Genomic DNA, 20,000 nt, shown 5'->3' with positions numbered 1-20,000 from the left:
TAGAGACAGCAGTTATATTGCTTCACTGAAGGTTGAAGGCCTCAAAGATCTCTAGCGGTAATGTTTCTCCCTTGGATGGTGTGAGTTGCTGTTTAATCCCAGGTCAACCTTGATTAAACCTGATAAAAAGTTGTCGTGAACGAGAGCAAACCCTCTTTTTATTTCTAGGAATACATTTTTGAGACAGTAAAGTGTAATTTCCAAGAGATTTGGCTGCTTTTGTTATACATATTTAAAAGAAGTGCGAACATTTGTTGAAAGTAAGAAAACTGTGTGTAAGTGTTTGTTAGGTGGGTTTAAATAACAATGAGAGATATGATAAAGATACGAGTTTACGAGGGGTGCTGAAAAGTTCCTGGCTTTGGGTAACAGAAAATATAGGAAAATCAGTTAAATATGATTTCATTCAATAGATTCCACTCTCAGATTCACAGCGGCCCTTCAGTTTATTTAAGCCCTGTGAAAAATTTCAGAAGTTTGGACCACCAATCAGACTTTTGGCGATGTTCTTAAAACTAGGAACCTTTCAGCAGCCCCTCGTATATGATATCTCAGTCTTAATGCAAAAATATGTAATGCATTAAAAATTATAATATATATCGGCAGACAGATAGTGAGTGACTTATTTGGATACTTAGATTAAACATTGACTGTCGTTCATGTGTCTTTTAGTGGGAGGAATTCAGCATCATCTTTGAAATATTAAAAGGTTGATATTCCTTAACATAAATAATTAACACAGTTATATCAGCTATCATTTCATAGCTGAGTACTGTGTTATGTTATTGCTAAAGCTACACCCTGTAAGAATAATGGTAAACCACAACTTGCATACGGAAGAAAACACCCTGCAAGAAAGCATAACTTGTTACAGAATACAAAAATATATATTGTCTCTATTTATATATGTATGTATATCTATCTATCTATCTATCTATCTATCTATCTATCTATCTATCTATCTATCTATCTATCTACCTATCTATCTACCTATCTATATATATATATATATATATATATATGGGAGAATATACAAAAAATAACAACAGACGAGGACAGGTGGTGTAAATAACAAAAGTATATATTAGTATGACGCTCGGGAATACGGAAAGTCTTTGACGTTTCGAGCTACGCTCTTCAACAGAAAGAATACGGAGACAAGGAGAAAAACACGGAGAAAAAAAATTGAATAGTGTTCAGTCAACGGTCAATCATAATAATGGCCGATCATAACAATGACTGACCGGAAGTTAGAAATTCTTATTTCAGGAGAGCTAAGAGAGGGGGAGATAACAAACGGTGATCGGGAACGAGGGGCTGTGTGTGGGAGGTAGACTGCTGGTGATCTTGACGTATGTAGTGTGAAAATGGGGGAAGGGAGAAAGGAAGAAAGTAGTTGGTCAGTTGTAGTGTGTGCGTGGTGTGATGCGAGGGTATTGGTGTGGTGTGCGTGGTGTGATGCAAGGGTATTGGTGTGGTGTGATGTGAGGGTGTTGGGAGGTGGGGAAGGCATGGGTGGAGTGTGGGGTAGAGGTAGGGGTATGTGGGTAGGGTGGGGTATGTGGGTAGGGGTGGGTGGTGGGTGTAAGGAATTGGATGGGGTGGAGTGGGAAGGTAGAGTAGGAGTGTGTTGGGGTGTGGTGGGATGAGCTTATGAGGGGGTGTTGACGAGGAGGGAGAAGGGGAAGGTGGATGTAAGAGAGGGGGAAGATGGGTATGGGAGGGGAGAGGAAGAGAGGAGAGAGGGTGGGTATAAGAGAGGGAAGGGGGATTGAGAGAGGGGGAAGGTGGGTATGGGGGGAGAAAGAGAGGAAGAGAAAGAGAGGAAGAGAAAGAGAGTGAGAGAGAGGGAAGAGGGGTATGGGGGGGAAGAAGAAAGGAAGAGAAAGAGAGTGAGAGAGAGGGGAAGAGAGTGAGAGAGTAAGGGTGAGAGAGTAAGAGAGTAAGAGTGTAGAGAGTAGGAGAGTAAGAGTGTAGAGAGTAAGAATGAGATAGGGGGAGTACGGGAGAGGGGGGGAGGGGGAGTACGAGAGAAGAGAGTGAGAGAGAGTAAGAGAGAGGAGAGAAAGAGTAGGGGTGAAGAGAAGTGGGAGTGGAGAGAAGTATGAAGCGAGGTACAAAGAAGTAGGAGTCGGAGCAGGAGGTGGGGGAGGGGAGAGATGGGTGGTAGGAGGGAGGGTGGGGGAGAGAGACAGGAGGAGGGGGTTAGATGAAGAGTGGAGGGGAGTTGAGCCCATGTGGCGCAAAGGAGCGAAGATAGAAGATTAATCCCTGTTCACGGCGCAAACGGGAGTCCGGATGGCCCCTGTGCATGGACAATCCAAACACAGACAGGTGTTGCCGCAAGGAGTGGCCGGCAGAACGGAAGTGGCGTGAAACCGGGGTGTCATTGCCGACGTTGATATCTCGGAGGTGTTCCGCGAATCGGTCGGCCAGGCGCCGCCCCGTTTGTCCGATGTACAGGGATTGGCAGAGAGAGCAGGAGAGGCAATATATGATGTTGGTAGACGTGCAGGTGAAGGAGTCGGTGATGCGATAGGGTCGGTGATGGGTGCTGGTGAGGAGGGTGGTGTTGGAGAGGTAAGGGCAAGTGCGGCAGCGTGGACGGGAGCAGGGGAAAGAGCCAGGTTGGGAGGTTGGGTTGGGGAGTTTGGGTTGGGGAGGGGAAGAAGCTGTGGACCAAGAGGTCCCGTAGGTTGTGGGCTCGTTTGAAGGAGGGGAGGGGTCGATTAGGGAAGATGTGGGAGGTGGAGGGGTCGGACTGGAGGCGCCGAAAAGCTCGGAGAATGGAGCGTTGGAGGGGTAGGGTGGTGGGATGGTAGGTGAGGGGAAAAGGGAGGCGGGAAACGGCAGGGCGGGTTCGGGGGGAGAGAGCAGATGCACGGTCCACAGAACGTGCTCTGGCAAGGGCGGTGTGGATGGTGGTGGGTGGATATCCACGCAGGCTAAAGTGGTGAGCCATGAGTTGAGACTGAGTCGTAGACGGAGGAATTGGGAATAGGGGATGGAAAGTTTTGTGTGTCTAGGGTGGGAGGAGGAGAAGTTGAGATAGGAGTGTGAGTCTGTGTGTTTGTAGTGGATGGAGGTGCTAAGGGCGGAGTGGAGGATGCTGACCGAAATGTCGAGAAAGGGGACAGAGGTGTCAGAGACAGTACAGGAGAAGTGGAGGGCAGGATGGAAAGATTGAACGAAAGAGAGGAACGAGTCAAGATGTTCGCGGGAGAGAGAGGTGGCACCGATACAGTCGTCGATATACCGACCGTATAGTTCGGGAGTGGGACCAGTGAAACTGGAGAATATTTGGGCCTCAACATAACCAACGAAGAGGTTCGCGTAGTTGGGGCCCATTCTCGTCCCCATGGCCACTCCCGAGATATCTGCTGGTAGATATCTCCCGCGAACGAGAAGCAGTTGAGAGATAGGACAAGTTCGGCCAGACGAATGAGTGTGGAGGTGTCGGGTTGTGGGTTGGGGCGTTGGTCTAGAAAAAACTTCAGGGCACACAGCCCCTCGTCGTGGGGGATCACTGTATAGAGGCTCTGGATGTCTAGAGTGAAGAGAAGCTTAGAAGGGCCGGGAGGGAAAGAGAAAGAGTTGAATAGACGAAGCGCGTGGTTAGTGTCATGAATGTGGGAAGGGAGAGAAGCCACTAGGGGGGCGAGGACCCGGTCTAGGTATTTTGAGATAAGCTCGGTGGGGCAGTTGCAGGCGGAGACGATGGGGCGGCCAGGGTTGTTCGGTTTATGGATCTTGGGGAGGAAGTAAATGGTGGGGGTGCGTGGGGTACGAACAATAAGGTTGGAGGCGGTGGCGGGGAGATGGGCGGAGAGGATGAGGTCATGGATAGTGGAGGACACAGTCTGTTGGTAGCTGGGCGTGGGGTCGGAGGGCAGAGGGCGGTAGAATGAGGTATCTCGAAGTTGACGGAGAGCTTCGGCCTCGTAGAGGTCCGCGCGCCATACTACCACGGCTCCACCCTTATCAGCCGGTTTTATGATGATGTCCGTGCGGCGTCGGAGGGATCGAAGGGCCGAGAGTTCGGCTGGGGAGATGTTGAGTCGAGATGGACGCCTGGAAAAGTTAAACCGGCCCACAGCGCGTTGGCAGGCGCCCGCGAAAAGATCAACTGCCTGGAACTGGCCAGGAGCAGGCGTCCACTGGGATGGTCGTCGGCCCAGGTCAGTGAAGCAGTCCTCGTTGGGTGCGGGTGGTGTGTTATGGAAAAGCGCACCCAACCTAACGCGGCGCACAAAGCTGTGGACATCAGCACGGGTTTGAAATTCCTTGCAGGATGGAGTGAGTGGGATGAAGCGCAGACCCCTATTGAGGACGGAGCGCTCCGCCTCAGAGAGAGGAAGATCTGGGGGAATGGTAACGACAGGCTGAAGTGGAGAAGGGGTGGGTGGAATAGAAGTAGGAGGGGATGAAGTAGGGTTAGGAGGGGCGGTCGGTATGGTGGAGGGCTGGGAGGGAGGTGGTGGAGTGTGTGTGGGAGAGGCAGGGTGGTTGGGTGTGGGTGGGGAATGCACATCAGGGAGGTAGAAGGGTGGTGGAGGGGTTGGGGTAGTGGCATCGGGTGTAGAGGAATGGAGGAGTGAGTGAAGTTTGCGGAGCTTAGTGTCGGTAAGAAATGCATGAAAGAGATGATTAAGTTGAATGATAAAGCGCAATGTATTGTGAGCATGGGAGGGTGACAGAGAGGAGAAAAATATGGAAAAGGCTGGAGGAAGAAGGCGGTCGATAGTGTGGATTTTAGAGAGATTGGAGCGAATGGTGGCCCGCATAAGGCGGTAGGATGTGGTGCGGAGTATGGGTAGAATGGTGGTAGAGGAGTGGAGAGTGGGGTGGAAATGGAGGCGGAAACCCTTAGGGATGAGGCGGTGATGTAAGCAGCGACTGAGAAACGTAATATGACTAGAGAAACGAGTCTTCTTGAATATGAGTAAGGAGAGTCGTATAGTAGGTTGAAAGTATAGAGAGGGAAGTGTGCGGAGGTATAGTTTTAGGCGGTTGTGGAGAGTGAGTTGGAAAGATTTGTAGTCAGGCATGATGGAACGAGAGAGAAAAGAAAATTAGACGTGGGAAGGAGAATTACAAAAGGTGTGGTGGAAAAAAAACAAGCGTGATGAGAAAATTGGACGTGGAAAAAAGGAAAAAAAGAAAAAAAGGGGGGAAAAAAACTGGAAAAAAACTTTTTTAACAGGTGTGGGGGAAAAAAAAATAAAGGCATGAGGAGAAAAAACGAAAAAGGGGTTGTGAGAAGAAAATATATGCGAGATGGGAGAAAAAAACAAAGCAAAAAGGAAGATGGGACAATAGGGAGAAATGGGGTGACAGGGAGAGGAGAAAAGAAAGGGAGGGAGAAGAATACAAAGTAATAGGTGCAGATTAGAGAAGACAGATTAGGAACATCCAGAGTACGAAGAGACGGTAGGTGAAGGAAAGTAAGGTAAAAAAGGATGATAAAGGAGGTTTACAAAAGTGGAAAAGTTCGAAAGTTTTTTAGACGTCGTGGTATATTGAAGCGATTTCCAATCAGAAGATGGGTCCAGTGTAAATCCGTGGGTAGGAGAGGTGCAGCCGGAGGGTATAAAGTTCAGAATCAAACAGTCCAGATCCAGAAGGAAAGAAGGTAGAATCCAAAAGTTGGTAGTGTGTGATGAGAGGAGACAGGATTAGCTGGTGCGACCACGTGAGCGTGTATTATATGTGGGAGAATATACAAAAAATAACAACAGACGAGGACAGGTGGTGTAAATAACAAAAGTATATATTAGTATGACGCTCGGGAATACGGAAAGTCTTTGACGTTTCGAGCTACGCTCTTCAACAGAAAGAATACGGAGACAAGGAGAAAAACACGGAGAAAAAAAATTGAATAGTGTTCAGTCAACGGTCAATCATAATAATGGCCGATCATAACAATGACTGACCGGAAGTTAGAAATTCTTATTTCAGGAGAGCTAAGAGAGGGGGAGATAACAAACGGTGATCGGGAACGAGGGGCTGTGTGTGGGACGTAGACTGCTGGTGATCTTGACGTATGTAGTGTGAAAATGGGGGAAGGGAGAAAGGAAGAAAGTAGTTGGTCAGTTGTAGTGTGTGCGTGGTGTGATGCGAGGGTATTGGTGTGGTGTGCGTGGTGTGATGCAAGGGTATTGGTGTGGTGTGATGTGAGGGTGTTGGGAGGTGGGGAAGGCATGGGTGGAGTGTGGGGTAGAGGTAGGGGTATGTGGGTAGGGTGGGGTATGTGGGTAGGGGTGGGTGGTGGGTGTAAGGAATTGGATGGGGTGGAGTGGGAAGGTAGAGTAGGAGTGTGTTGGGGTGTGGTGGGATGAGCTTATGAGGGGGTGTTGACGAGGAGGGAGAAGGGGAAGGTGGATGTAAGAGAGGGGGAAGATGGGTATGGGAGGGGAGAGGAAGAGAGGAGAGAGGGTGGGTATAAGAGAGGGAAGGGGGATTGAGAGAGGGGGAAGGTGGGTATGGGGGGAGAAAGAGAGGAAGAGAAAGAGAGGAAGAGAAAGAGAGTGAGAGAGAGGGAAGAGGGGTATGGGGGGGAAGAAGAAAGGAAGAGAAAGAGAGTGAGAGAGAGGGGAAGAGAGTGAGAGAGTAAGGGTGAGAGAGTAAGAGAGTAAGAGTGTAGAGAGTAGGAGAGTAAGAGTGTAGAGAGTAAGAATGAGAGAGGGGGGAGTACGGGAGAGGGGGGGAGGGGGAGTACGAGAGAAGAGAGTGAGAGAGAGTAAGAGAGAGGAGAGAAAGAGTAGGGGTGAAGAGAAGTGGGAGTGGAGAGAAGTATGAAGCGAGGTACAAAGAAGTAGGAGTCGGAGCAGGAGGTGGGGGAGGGGAGAGATGGGTGGTAGGAGGGAGGGTGGGGGAGAGAGACAGGAGGAGGGGGTTATATATATATATGTATGTATGTATGTATGTATGTATGCATATGTATATATGTATAAATAATACAGAATGGAATAAGGACGCAAAACATCAGACAGTTAAGCGATACAAGAAAGGGACAAAACATACAGATAGACGATACAAAGGAAACACGGACAGGTCATTCGAAGTTTTCTCTCTTCAGTCGAGATCCAGATTATCCTTGCAATTTCGACTGGTTATTCTCGATATTGCTCCAATCTGGCCAGCCCCAAGGAAAAACTAAACTAGGAGCATTAGATTCCTTGGAAGAAAGCAGCGAATTTATACAAAAACAAGGACGGAAAAAAATCAACAATGTTACACAAATACAATAAAAATAATAAAACAAGACATAACAACAGATGTCTTTCGACTAAGGACGAATTAAATTAAGCTGGTGTAAATGGAAATAAGGCCTTATGGCAGGAATAAGTATGTATGTATTCGTGTGTGTTTGTGAGTGTGTGTGTATCCATGCGTGCGTGTGTGCGTGCGCACGCGTATCTGTGTGTTTAGCAATAGTATGTCTTCACACCTTTTCAACATTTCTTACGGAACATGCTTCAGGTCTAATGTCGAGCGATATTTTAACAGATGTCTTAATTAATGTCTAGTATGCTTCAAACTAGTTTTTAACCTTACTTCCAATACTTCATTACATATTTTCTTGATCTCTAATTTTATAGGTTTCATATCCAAATTTATAAATGTGCACATGTTGAAGTACTATTCTTTAAAATATTGAGCGCCTGTGTTGAGAACAGCAGCGATCTTGAATGTATTATATACATTATCAGGTAGCTGTCCACAAATAAAAGCACACTTAATAGAAGCAATAGAGCGAGTATGTCTTTATATCGTCAAGTCATATATTAAAGATTGTGGCATAACTAGTTAGAATGTTACCCACGGTTTTGCGCCGATTACTGCCACTAGGCTATATACGTTTGTTTGTAAAATGCTGTCGCATTCCAAAATACTATAATTTAGTATTAAAACTGACAATAATCGTTGTCGGGGGACGGTTCGATTAACTCAGAGTTCCGTAGCCGCCTGCTGACAAATTCTTTTTTCCATCTTATAAGGGCAAAATACCCAAACCGTTCTCTGCTGTCTTTATAGATTTACTACGTTCGAAATTTTCTATTATATATATATTATTATAAGATTTTTCACATGTTTTTTTTTTGGAGTGGAGCACATTGAAGAATCTACTTTTGAGTATATAAAAGCGTGTGCACGCGCGCACGCCACGCACGGCCACAGACATTTGTACAAAGGATAATTCTGACTACAAAAATATACAAAAATTCCAGTCTGATGTATTGAGCATAATCGCTCATAAATATTAAATAATAGTGGTAGAATCCTTCAGTCAAGACATCAGTGAAATGTATCCTCTAGACAGAGATAATTACTTCGTATAGGGAAAAGATATTGTGAACACGAACGGAAATCAGTTGCCGAGCAGATATTAATGTAAGGTTGACAATGAGAGATAAAGAAACATCCATGGCAAGGCCAGAGAGAAACATGCAGTTACTCTTCTTGGATTGTAGCTTTAAAATTAATCGTATTATTATTGGGAGACCCGGATAGATCAATAATGCCTGAGCACCAGTCATGAGATGGTAAATTTCAAAGAAAAAAAATACAAGAAAAAATACGGCTACATAGAAAACTACTACTAGAATCCATTTAAAGCAGTGAGAAAAAACAAAAAACAAAAACTTACCAGATGTTTATACATACATACCTACATACAAACATATATACATATACATACATACATACATACAAATATATATATATATATATATATATATATATATATATATATATATATATATATATATATGAGTGAAGGCGTGTGAGTTAGTGGCTAGGGTATTCGGACCAGAATCGTAAGGTCATGTCTTCGATCCCCGGCACTGCACTGTATCCTTAAGCAAGACACTTTATTTCACATTCCCACATTCCACTCAGCGGGTAAAAATGAATAGTATTCGTATTTCAAATATCTATATGTATATGCGTAAATATGCTTACATTAAGACAAAATATTCAACAAGAACAGAGCGCACAAGGCTGAACACTGATCTGCTGATTTGATTCTTCTCTCAAGAATATACTGACTTACCACAAACAACTTCTTTTCTGATTGCAGGAAACAATAACATATCATTTATAGATGTAATGGCACCTTCAAGAGTACCAAACATTGTGTCCAGTCCAAGTGTGAGCAACATGAGAAAGAAGAGAACGGCCCACAATGGGGCAACAGGAAACTGATCAATTGCTTCTGTGAAGGCAATGAATGCTAGTCCGGTCCCAGAGGCTGACTGAAATATGAAGCGTAAAGAAATAATTAGTTTAACATATACATATATATGCGTGTGTAATTATATGTAGTCAATGCTGATGTTGTTTAGCTAAATGACAACTGTGTGAAGGAGACATGTGATCTAAGTTTAGAAAACGTCATAATCATTTCGTCTGCTTTCTTTATTAGAAACTATTTATGATGGTCCCTATTACATAATTAGAAATACTTATGCAGCTAGGAAAAGGTAAATCGTTCAGCGACCGATTTTATTCCAAATATCTAGGCATATATGAGTGACAAACTAAAAAACGAAGGCAGCGCAAGATTATTTATGGAAGGTTTAGCTACATGCTATTTATAACAGATTGAGTGAATATATACAGGCTCACTCGATGAATCGAGTATTTCAATGTAAATATACGAGCTTTCATACACATACTGATAGAGATGAAATCATAAGATTTACTAAGGAGAATGAGGCTTTCATATGTATTTAAAATATCTCTCTCTTAATCTTGGTTGATTAAATGAGCCGGAGTGTACCTCAAATTATTCAATCTCAGCCTTCATGATTACATCTTTTCAACATTCAGGTGAAGAGAGTAATGTAATCACATATATATATAGCCCATATATTTGTGTAACATTTTTGCCAAAATGGGAAACTATTACCAGGAAGTAGTAGTAGTAGTAGTAGTAGTAGTAGTAGTAGTAGTAGTAGTAGTAGTAGTAGTAGTAGTTATCGGAATTGATTGGTGCACGCGCGCACACATACACACATATGTATGTGTTCTGCTCTTTTGGAGAAGACCCAGCATCTCTTTCTTATTTGCTTTTATGCAAATCTATAGTCTGGATATAACAGCTGTAGGTTTCTCATGAAATGTTCTTTTCTCCGATTTTTGACGTGACATTTACACCCAGCAGGCACTTGATCCACATAGCAGTGCATGACATTTGCTCCCTGTCTTATAGAAAAGTATTTATAGCATTTACACAAGACAACAGGAATGTTCCACCTGTATCTTTTATTTTTAAAGATATGGCTGCATTTTGCTTCTGGTGTACCTCTGGCATGACCGACCGGGGCAATCCTTCCTGCGTATAGCACAGTAGACAGTTTTAGCGACATTGTCATGTCTCATGGAAATGTGGTATCATGCAGGTATTTTGGAGCAGCTACTGACGATAAGAATGAAACCTTCCTCACCGGTATCTCTTTTACTCTTTTACTCTTTTACTTGTTTCAGTCATTTGACTGCGGCCATGCTGGAGCACCGCCTTTAGTCAAGCAAATCTACCCCAGGACTTATTCTTTGTAAGCCTAGTACTTATTCTATCGGTCTCTTTTGCTGAACTGCTAAGTTACGGGGACGTAAACACATCACCATCGGTTGTCAAGCGATGTTGGAGGGACAAACACAGACACACACACGCACGCACATATATATATATATACACATATATACGACAGGCTTCTTTCAGTTTCCGTCTACGAAATCTACTCACAAGGCTTTGGTTGGCCCGAGTCTATAGCAGAAGACACTTGCCCAAGGTGCCACGCAGTGGGACTGAACCCGGAACTATGTGGTTGATAAGCAAGCTACTTACCACACAGCCACTCCTGCGCCCAATCGAAATTTTCTAGCCTGCTATGTGAGTTGTGATGTATTTATTGCAAGTTTTAAATGGAATAAAATCTTTTGGCACAAGTAATCCCATCAAATATTTCTTTTTGTTGTGTTAGTCATTTCACTGCAGCCATGTCGAAGCACCGCCAAGAAAACTTTTAGTCGAAGATATCGTTCCCAGTACTTTTGTTTTCATTTTTTAAGTCTGGTATTTATTCTATTGGTCTCTTATGCCGAACCGCTAAGTTACAGACACACACATATACATATCAACTTCATAAACTTATATATACGACGAGCTTCTTTCAGTTTTCATCTTCCAAATCTCCTTATAAAGCTTCGGTCAGCCCGAGACTATAGAAGAGGACACTTGCCCAATGTGCCACGCAGTGGGACTGAACCCGGAACCAAGTGGCTGTGAAGTGAGCTTCTTACCACACAGCCACTCCTGCGCCTGTAACAAGATAGGCAATACTAACCAATGAATACTAGTAAAAAATTGTAATAATCTAAATGAAATAGTGATGTAATTAGCAATAATTTTGATAATTATAATAAGTATTTTGGGAATCATAATCACCATTTGCTTATCGCTACAAAAATGAAATAGGAAAGATACCTCTGTCATTAGCTTTTCAAAATCACATTCCTTTTCTGCTGTGATGTTAGGATTCTTTGTGTGATTTGTGCTGCCAAATTTCTCAAGGCATTTCTCGTATGCCATTGTTGCTTTGAAACCTAAAATACAGGTATTGGAATACATCATTTTCTGCAGTTAAACAATACTGTTCTATAACAAACAAACATTGAGGATGCACCTCTGACGATATTGCATGTAATTATAAATCTACTATCAGGTGGTGTGTAAATTTCACGTCTTATAAATATCTCTATTTAAAAGAATAATTTTATCGATTTCATACAACTTTTATGTTATCAAAGAAATTCAAGTACGTCTTCGATTCCACATATCTGTATCTGTATGTATGTGTGTATGTATGTATGTGTGTATGTATGTATGTATGTATGTATGTATGTATGTATGCATGCATGCATGTATGCATGTATATATGTATGTATGTATGTATGCATGTATGTATGTATGTATGTGCAGATTTGTATGTTTTATGTATGTATTCTCATGCATATAGTTACATATCTAGACATGCTCATATATATTTAAATGATAAACTTCTGGAAAGTTTTACAGATTTTTACAGTTCCAGTGATGGATCTGTAGTCTTCGAATTAGCTTTCTCCTGTCTGGTTTTGAGAAGCCTAATTTCTGAAGATTGATATTTAGGCAGTGTGTTACATGTCCCGGGGTCTAATCTGGGTAGAGTAACTGCATATTTCTCAATAGTTCAGCATAGGTGTTCTCTTTTTCACTGATCTTCAGTTTCATGTTAACATCCGCTGGGCAGCTAATTTCCACAACTGCGCACAGTTTCTCTTCTCTAACCCAAATCATTATATCAGGTCTGTTGTGCTTACATTTTATTGAGGTCCTCACTGGTACATTCCACCAGTATTCCTTTTTATTGTGAATGGCTATGGCTTCTACCATATTGTGGGTTTTTATTTCTTTGTCCTTGGGATTTTCCTTTCGAAGTATTTCATTATAGAGTGTCCTAGCAACAACATCATGTCGCATCGGTAGTTAATACCGTGATGACATTTTCGGACAGCTAGTGATGATGTGGGTGATATCTTCAGTATGAACTCCACAAAGTCTGCATCGGTTGTCACATTTTACTGCTTTTTCTGCATGCCTATTCCTTTTGTGCATCAAGTACTTGGTTAATATTTTCTGTTCCTGGATTGCAAACGCATTCGCTTCAAACTGGGAAGTAGTAATCCGGCTATTCGTCCATGATAAACTGCTTTGATGATCGATGTTACTATCATCACGGAGCTTTCTACTAACATGTGTATGTATGTATGCATGTTATTGTTCAGTTTTATTTAAAGATTTCCTGCCAACAGAGAGAGAGAGAGAGAGAGAGAGAGAGAGAGAGAGAGAGAGAGAGAGAGAGAGAGAGAGCCGGTTTCTATCCTAGATCCAAGGTTCCTTCATTGGAATTTCAACGTCAACAACAGGCTATTTTTGTATGTATGTATGTATGTATGTATGTATGTATGTATATGTGCAGATGTGTGTATATGTGCAGATTCGTATGTTTTGTTTTATGTATCTATTGTCATGCATATAGTTGCATATAGACTTGCTCATATATATTTAAATAATAAACTTCTGGAAAGTTTTACAGATTTTTACAGTTCCAGTTATTGATTGGATCTGTAGTCTTCGAATTAGCTTTCTCCTTTCTGGCTTTGAGAAACCTAATTTCTCGTGATTGGTATTTAGGCAGTGTTACATGTCCCAGGGCTCCAATAATTACAGGTATAAATCTGAACTTGCAATCTGGATAGTGTGACTTCAGATTTATGTATGTATGTATGTATGTGTGTGTGTGTGTGTGTGTGTGTGTGTGTGTGTGTGTGTGTGTGTGTGTGTGTGTGTGTGTGTGTGTGCATAGGAATGGAGTAGGTAAGATCCTGGCTACATATGTAACCTTTAATTTAACCAAGATGTCCTTGGCCTGAAGAGTAGCCGGCGGTATAGACCTAGCTTGGATCTTCACCACTTCTGAGGTTCCGCCCGCTATGAAACATATGTAGCCCGGATCTTTCCTACTCCATTCCGTAACTCTTGTATTCCTATTCGCACACCCGGCAACCCCAGTCGCTTACCGTGAAATATAAAAAGAACTTTGTTTCAGCTTATCCTCTTCGATACGGAAAAATTCACAATCTTCCGTCTCAATAAACCATTATTGTCCATGAAAGTTGGTTTTCTTTTAATATTTACTATGGATTCCTTGAAGATAACTTTCTTCCTACACCTCGATCTCTGGATCTTATATGTATATATAATTATATATAATTATTTTCTGCAGAGATATTTCCGGATTCAGCGCGCCAAAACTAAGACTTTTGAATTTTACTCTTTATAATGGATAGAATCACGTGCATGTTTTCACTGGTTGGAGACAACTAGCACGAGATTCTGTTCGATTATAATAATATCGGCAATTTGTACTGATGATAAATAGATACTTTAATTTGGAAGTATTGATTTTGAAACTATAGTCTACGGATAACCGGGGTATTTATAATTTTCACTGTTTTTGCTCCGCTGAATCCGTATTTGAGAATTTTTAAAGTGATCTTTTCCTAGCATATTAACAGACCACTTACTGGTCACTTTTATATACACATGTATATATATATATATATATATATATATATATATATATATATATATATATATATATGGGAGAATATACAAATAATAACAACAGACGAGGACAGGTGGTGTAAATAACAAAAGTATATATTAGTATGACGCTCGGGAATACGGAAAGTCTTTGACGTTTCGAGCTACGCTCTTCAACAGAAAGAATACGGAGACAAGGAGAAAAACACGGAGAAAAAAAATTGAATAGTGTTCAGTCAACGGTCATATATATATATATATATATATATATATATATATATATATATATATATATATATATATATATAACACAAATACCCTCATACCTTCACAAACATGCGCCCCCACACACACCATTTATATATTTTACTTGTTTCAGTCATCATTAGACTATAGTTATAATGGGGCACCGACTTGAAGGCTTTTAGTCAAACGAATCGACCCCAATACGTGTTTTTAAGCCTAGCCCTTTTTCTATCGGTCATTTTAGGAGAACTACTAAGTAACAAGGACTAAAATGATAAATACCGGTTGTCAAGCTTTGATGGCGGTGGGGAAACAAACACACAGATACACACACACACACACACACACACACACACACACACACACATATATATATATATATATACATATATATTTGTGTACACATACGACGGGTTTCTTTCAGTTTCTGTCTACCAAATCTAAAGGCTTTGGTCGACTGTAGTTGAAGACACATGCCCAAGGTGACACGTAGTGTGACTGAACAAGGAACCACGTGGCTGGGAAGCAGTCTTCTTACCACATAGCCATGCCAGCTATATACAAATATGTGTGTATGTGTGTGTATATGTATGTGTGTGTGTGTGCGTATGTGTGTCTGTGTGTGAGTGAGTATGCGCGCTTGCTCCTGCGTGTGCGCGCGCGTCTATGTTTGTATATATAAATTTTCTTTTATTATCTTTAATTCAGGAGAGAAAGCAATACTTATGGCCGTTTTACATTCCTTCGGATATTCATGGGTGTGAGGGAGGAAGGTATTCTCAAGCCAGGGAACCGAGTCCTAGTGCTTGCAATACAGTTGACGCTACTTAAAAGACTCTGTGGAATAAAATTGAGCGATATATTCAGGTTACCACGCAAGTAGGCCACAGCGGAATTTGAGGCAGAATGAAAGAACGGCAACAAATATTGTAAAGCATCCATTGTGACGCTCTGAGAGATACGATAACCAATCGGCTTGAATTTGAACACTTCCATTACGTAAATTTGCAAACACATGTAAATAGCCAAGGTATCTGTTTAAACTTTATTTACAAATGGCATTCTGTTTAAACAAAAACTCCATTGAAACTTCATTTTAGTAAATTAACTGAAACAATTCTAAAGAATTCTCATTCCTGCGTTACCAAACCGGGAAGAATATTTTGTTTGTACAAATATTGTCTTGTTGCTGTACGTTATTGCTGTGTAAATATCTTTCATTTCATGGATAAAATTTATCTAAAATGTTTTCATTCATGAGATAAGGATTTTCCACCATGAAAAAAAAATGTGGTTATTTAATTCTTGATAATTCCCATTCATACTTTATGTAATTTTTTAATCCTTTTTTTTTTTTTTTATAAATACAGAACAATTCACTCTAAAAATAAATTCCCCTCAAAAGGCTACACATTTCGATAAAGATCTTGGTAATAAAATCGTTGTTAGTAATATTTATGGCAGTAATGAAGATGAGGGTATTGATGAGGGTAGTCATGGTGCTAAAACTGATGGTTTTGAAATGAGTACGCATTGCAGATGTGAAAACATTAACTTATTCTAGATACCAAAATCTGCAGAACATCGCGTTAACTGTTGTTGATGTTGTCTACACCATCCGCTTCTCTGTTCTCATGAAGTAGTCCTGTGATCAATGACGTTCCAGTTGTGTCTGTTTCGCTTTTTCACTAGATGTACGAAGTATCGGTCGCTTTCTGACAGGTTTATGGTCGAGCCTGTGGGAGTGGAGTCTGCAGGCGTTCTTGGCCAGGCTCCCAGGCCATATTTCTGTTCACCATCATCGGGGCGGAGATGGCTATCCGCAAGTGTGAGACCGGAGAGTCTCACACTTGGTGATTGTGGTAGTGGTGGTGGTGTTGGTGGTGGTTTTGGTGGTATTGGGCTTGGTGGATGTAGTAGAAGTGATTGTGGCAATGATAGTTGTAGTAATGATAGTTTTAACGATGATAGCATTGATGGCAGCAAATGTGATGAGTATACTGAACTTACCGAGAACTGAGAAAACCACTGTGGCAGTCAATAAGGAAGTGAAGAAGTCGCCGACACTGACCATAAGCGCTTCACTTAGAAAGTTACTGCGGACAGGATTATATGAAGCCAAAGCTACCAAGCATCCGAATGCTAAGCCAAATGAATAGAATATTTGAGTTGCTGCATCTAACCAAACAGCAGGTTCGAATAACTTGTCCCACTGTAAAAGTAATAGTAATAATAATAATAATAATAATAATAATAATAATAATAATAATAATAATAATGGTAATAATAGTAATGATTTGTTTTATTTGCCACCAGGACGAAGGCTGAGTGGGACAATATAAAGACAGACATGAAGCGTGAGGCTTTGAATATAATGAAATGATAAAGAAAAAAATGAGGATAATGATGATTTTGAGAAATATTCTTATATAAGTTTTCTATTGAAAAACATTTATATAAAATAACTGTTCTAAAATTTTTATGCTTGTATTTGATTACTTTGTGTGTGCCATATTTGAAAATATGCAAATTAGAAAACTTTGAAAATGTAATGAAATTATACTTGTTGAGGCACGCTGAAGCTGAGCAAACATTTTCCAACGCTGCTGAATAGAAATTGGACGTTAAACAATGGTTTCAAGTTTCAACACAAAGCTAGCATCGAGCCCAGTAATAGACTGGTACTTATCGACTTTGAAAGGGTGAAAACAAAGTCGACTTTAGCAAAATTTTAATTCAAAACGTAACGAGTCTGAATTTAGACATTACATAATGCGAAACTTAAGTAAAATGTCGCATAGGATAGTCTGATCTTAGCAACATCAAAAATCATCGTACAATTTGTCCGCATTTCTTCCACAAAAAATTGTTTACGCCGATTCCTCTCGCAAGTACAGATTAGAGTGGCACTGATGCGTCCATTTGCTATATAGGCACTTTGAGAAAGTGAAGACTTTTGAAATTCCTCTAAAAGCAAATGAGTTATGAGACTCGCAAACAGACAAACTATTCAATAACAAGCCCATTGCTATTGGACGAGAATCCATTGCGCAATCTCTCTTTTCTATTTAACCCGTTATCATTAAGTACCGTTGCTTTTGCTTTATTTATTTACTGGTTTGATACTTTGCTTTAATGATTAGTCTGATATATTAAAACCTACTGGAGCTATGACTTTTACATTATTTATGAAAGTTTATTGAGCAAAACACATTTTGTTTCATATTTCAAATTATTATTAGTTATTTTTAACAATTTATTTCTCTATTAAATAAACTATTCAACTCTGTTTATTGAAATAGAAATACATTAAATCATATCAATATCATTTTTATTTCAAATTTTTACGACAGTAAGAGATAATGATATAAATATATTCTTTTTAAATTGCTTAAATATGTAAAAAAACATATGTGCCTTGTTTTCATTTGTATGATTTTTAGTTAATGATGGATAAAATCGTTGAATCGTATAACGTAATGCGTGTGGGCACACGTCGAAAGCAGCCCGAACTTGTAATTAGCATATTCCTTGCAATTGATAATTATGTAAAATCCCTTGGATGTCTTAACGGATTTTGTCTGTTTTGGTGTTAATATGTTACTTCTTAGTTTCATAATTTCTATCGGATTTATAGTATTCTCACACAACTGCGAATGTGTTGAAGGAATGCTTAGAAAATTTTTAAACTTATAATCACTTAGAAACAAACCCAAAGAGATATGAATAGGTTTGGGGGCATATTGCCGCTGGTGTTTAGACGTGCACATTACATTTATAGCTTATGATTTGTTTAATAACTATTTCTCCGTTTCGTTTACAGACATATTTATTTTTGTTTTAGAAATACCAGCCACTTATTTGAGTAATGTTTTAATGCACCAAGAAAGGCATTAAGATCGCCATCTTATTTAAAATGGTATTGCATGAAATATAAATTCAGTGGGTCTAACAAGTAGCATTAAGATATCATTAGAAATTTCATATAAAAAAATTGATTATCAGTAAATTGGTTAAGTGAGACTGCATAGCATTAAAATATCTACGAGCTTTGTTCTACAATTATATGCAAGAAAATATTTAGAGATATCAATATGAAATGTTAAATAAAATCATGGAAGCCATAGTGAAATAGCTTTCTCAGTGAAGAAGCCCAAAATAATAGCATTAAGATATCTCAGACTTTCTATTAACGTACTACTTTTTAGTCAGCAGCTTGTTTTAAATGCGAAGTTCTTATGAGAACAACTTTCTGGGGGTAATCAAACGGCACGGAATGTCACTTAACCAAATTAGAGCCCATCATATTTCTTTCATTCTTTTTGCATAATCATGGTGTATCAAGTGTCTAAAATGATTATATATTTGACATTGCTCACAACATAAAAACGATCCTTTAATAGAATAATTGATGCGTGCTTTTGAATTGTGTCGTGAGTTAAGATTCCCAACTGCCTATAATAGTATTTACAGTTCAGTGTGTTAAACATAACTTCTTTGATACATACTTCCATTGAAACACACTTAAAACAAAAGATGTCGTGCGAACGTGTGATAGGAGGTCAACTAATCTTAATATAAATGTATGGCAGTAGCGTATTACGTATTATATTTATACATCAATGTATATATCTTTATGAGCACATAAGCTCTTTGCGATTTTAAATACATCGTTAATTTAACCTAGAACATTATCAGAGCAAATGCATTTCGAATATGATTTTCATCCTTTTCTATATATCTACAAATACATTGTTTAATTGTATTTACATTTTTATTCAAATTAAGGTAAGTTGTGATTTGAAACAGATTTGGTTATTTCAAGCAGTTAAGCGACCACGTTGGTTCGTACACATGTTATTTTAAATTTATGCAGGGTTATGTGTGAAAAATTAACGTTTAAAATTTTACCTTTGGAATAAATAAGTATTTAACACCTTCCTCAAATCCATGTAGAGTTACTCCGCGAAAGAAAAAAATGACCAGGACAAAATATGGGAAAGTTGCTGTAACATAGACAACCTGGAATTAAGAGAGAGAGAAAAAAAAAGAATCATTTAGTATCTTACGTGTAAAATTTCAAGAGGTTGTTTCAATGAGTACAAAAAATTACGGTGTCACCAATTGAAATAACTTTGTAAAATCACCTTCCTTAAACATACTTTAACACGCGCGCGCGTGCGACGTAAGGTCACGTTTTATCGTAATAATTAAGATATTTATCTTCCGTATCAAAATCAATTTCATTTTCATTTCATAGCAACTACTAGTACACACAGACACACCCACACATGTAAGCTATTGCATGTATCATGTGAGGTATTGCTAAAACGCCCCATTTATTATTCTAATAGTGTTCTCTCAAAGCGAGATATGCATTTAGTTATTGGAAACCAACGATAGCAACGACCTTGGGTAAGTTGTGTATATCGTTACAACTTGCACATATTAGTAACAGGAAAATTATAATTTCATAAAATTTCAAACAAATTCCCAAACTTCGATGCTAAACTTTCATATAATGGGGAATATTTCAATTGTAAATGTTCGGAATAAATCAATCATTGAAACTATTTGATAAATCATTTTTCTACTGCATTAA

The 20,000-nt window shown here is 39.8% G+C and overlaps 1 protein-coding gene across 3 annotated transcripts in view; it reads right to left on the bottom strand.

Annotated features, from left to right (window-relative positions):
* The window catches only part of LOC106871356 (sodium- and chloride-dependent transporter XTRP3), a 200,902-nt gene that overhangs the window by 11,202 nt on the left and 169,700 nt on the right, over nucleotides 1–20,000 (bottom strand). For all 3 annotated transcript variants that reach the window (XM_089351777.1, XM_052967131.2, XM_052967139.2), the window contains exons 5-8: nucleotides 19,310–19,420; nucleotides 16,409–16,610; nucleotides 11,492–11,610; nucleotides 9,056–9,257 (exon numbers count right to left, since the gene is read on the bottom strand). In XM_089351777.1, coding sequence (XP_089207903.1) covers nucleotides 9,056–9,257; nucleotides 11,492–11,610; nucleotides 16,409–16,610; nucleotides 19,310–19,420 — 634 coding nt within the window. The remainder of the gene's footprint in view (nucleotides 1–9,055; nucleotides 9,258–11,491; nucleotides 11,611–16,408; nucleotides 16,611–19,309; nucleotides 19,421–20,000) is intronic.

Source organism: Octopus bimaculoides, chromosome 1 (genome assembly GCF_046866305.1).
Source record: "Octopus bimaculoides isolate indiv1 chromosome 1, ASM4686630v1, whole genome shotgun sequence".
Classification (NCBI taxonomy): domain Eukaryota; kingdom Metazoa; phylum Mollusca; class Cephalopoda; order Octopoda; family Octopodidae; genus Octopus; species Octopus bimaculoides.
Note: the sequence above shows the minus strand (reverse complement) of the source record. Positions and strands in the feature narration are given on the sequence as shown.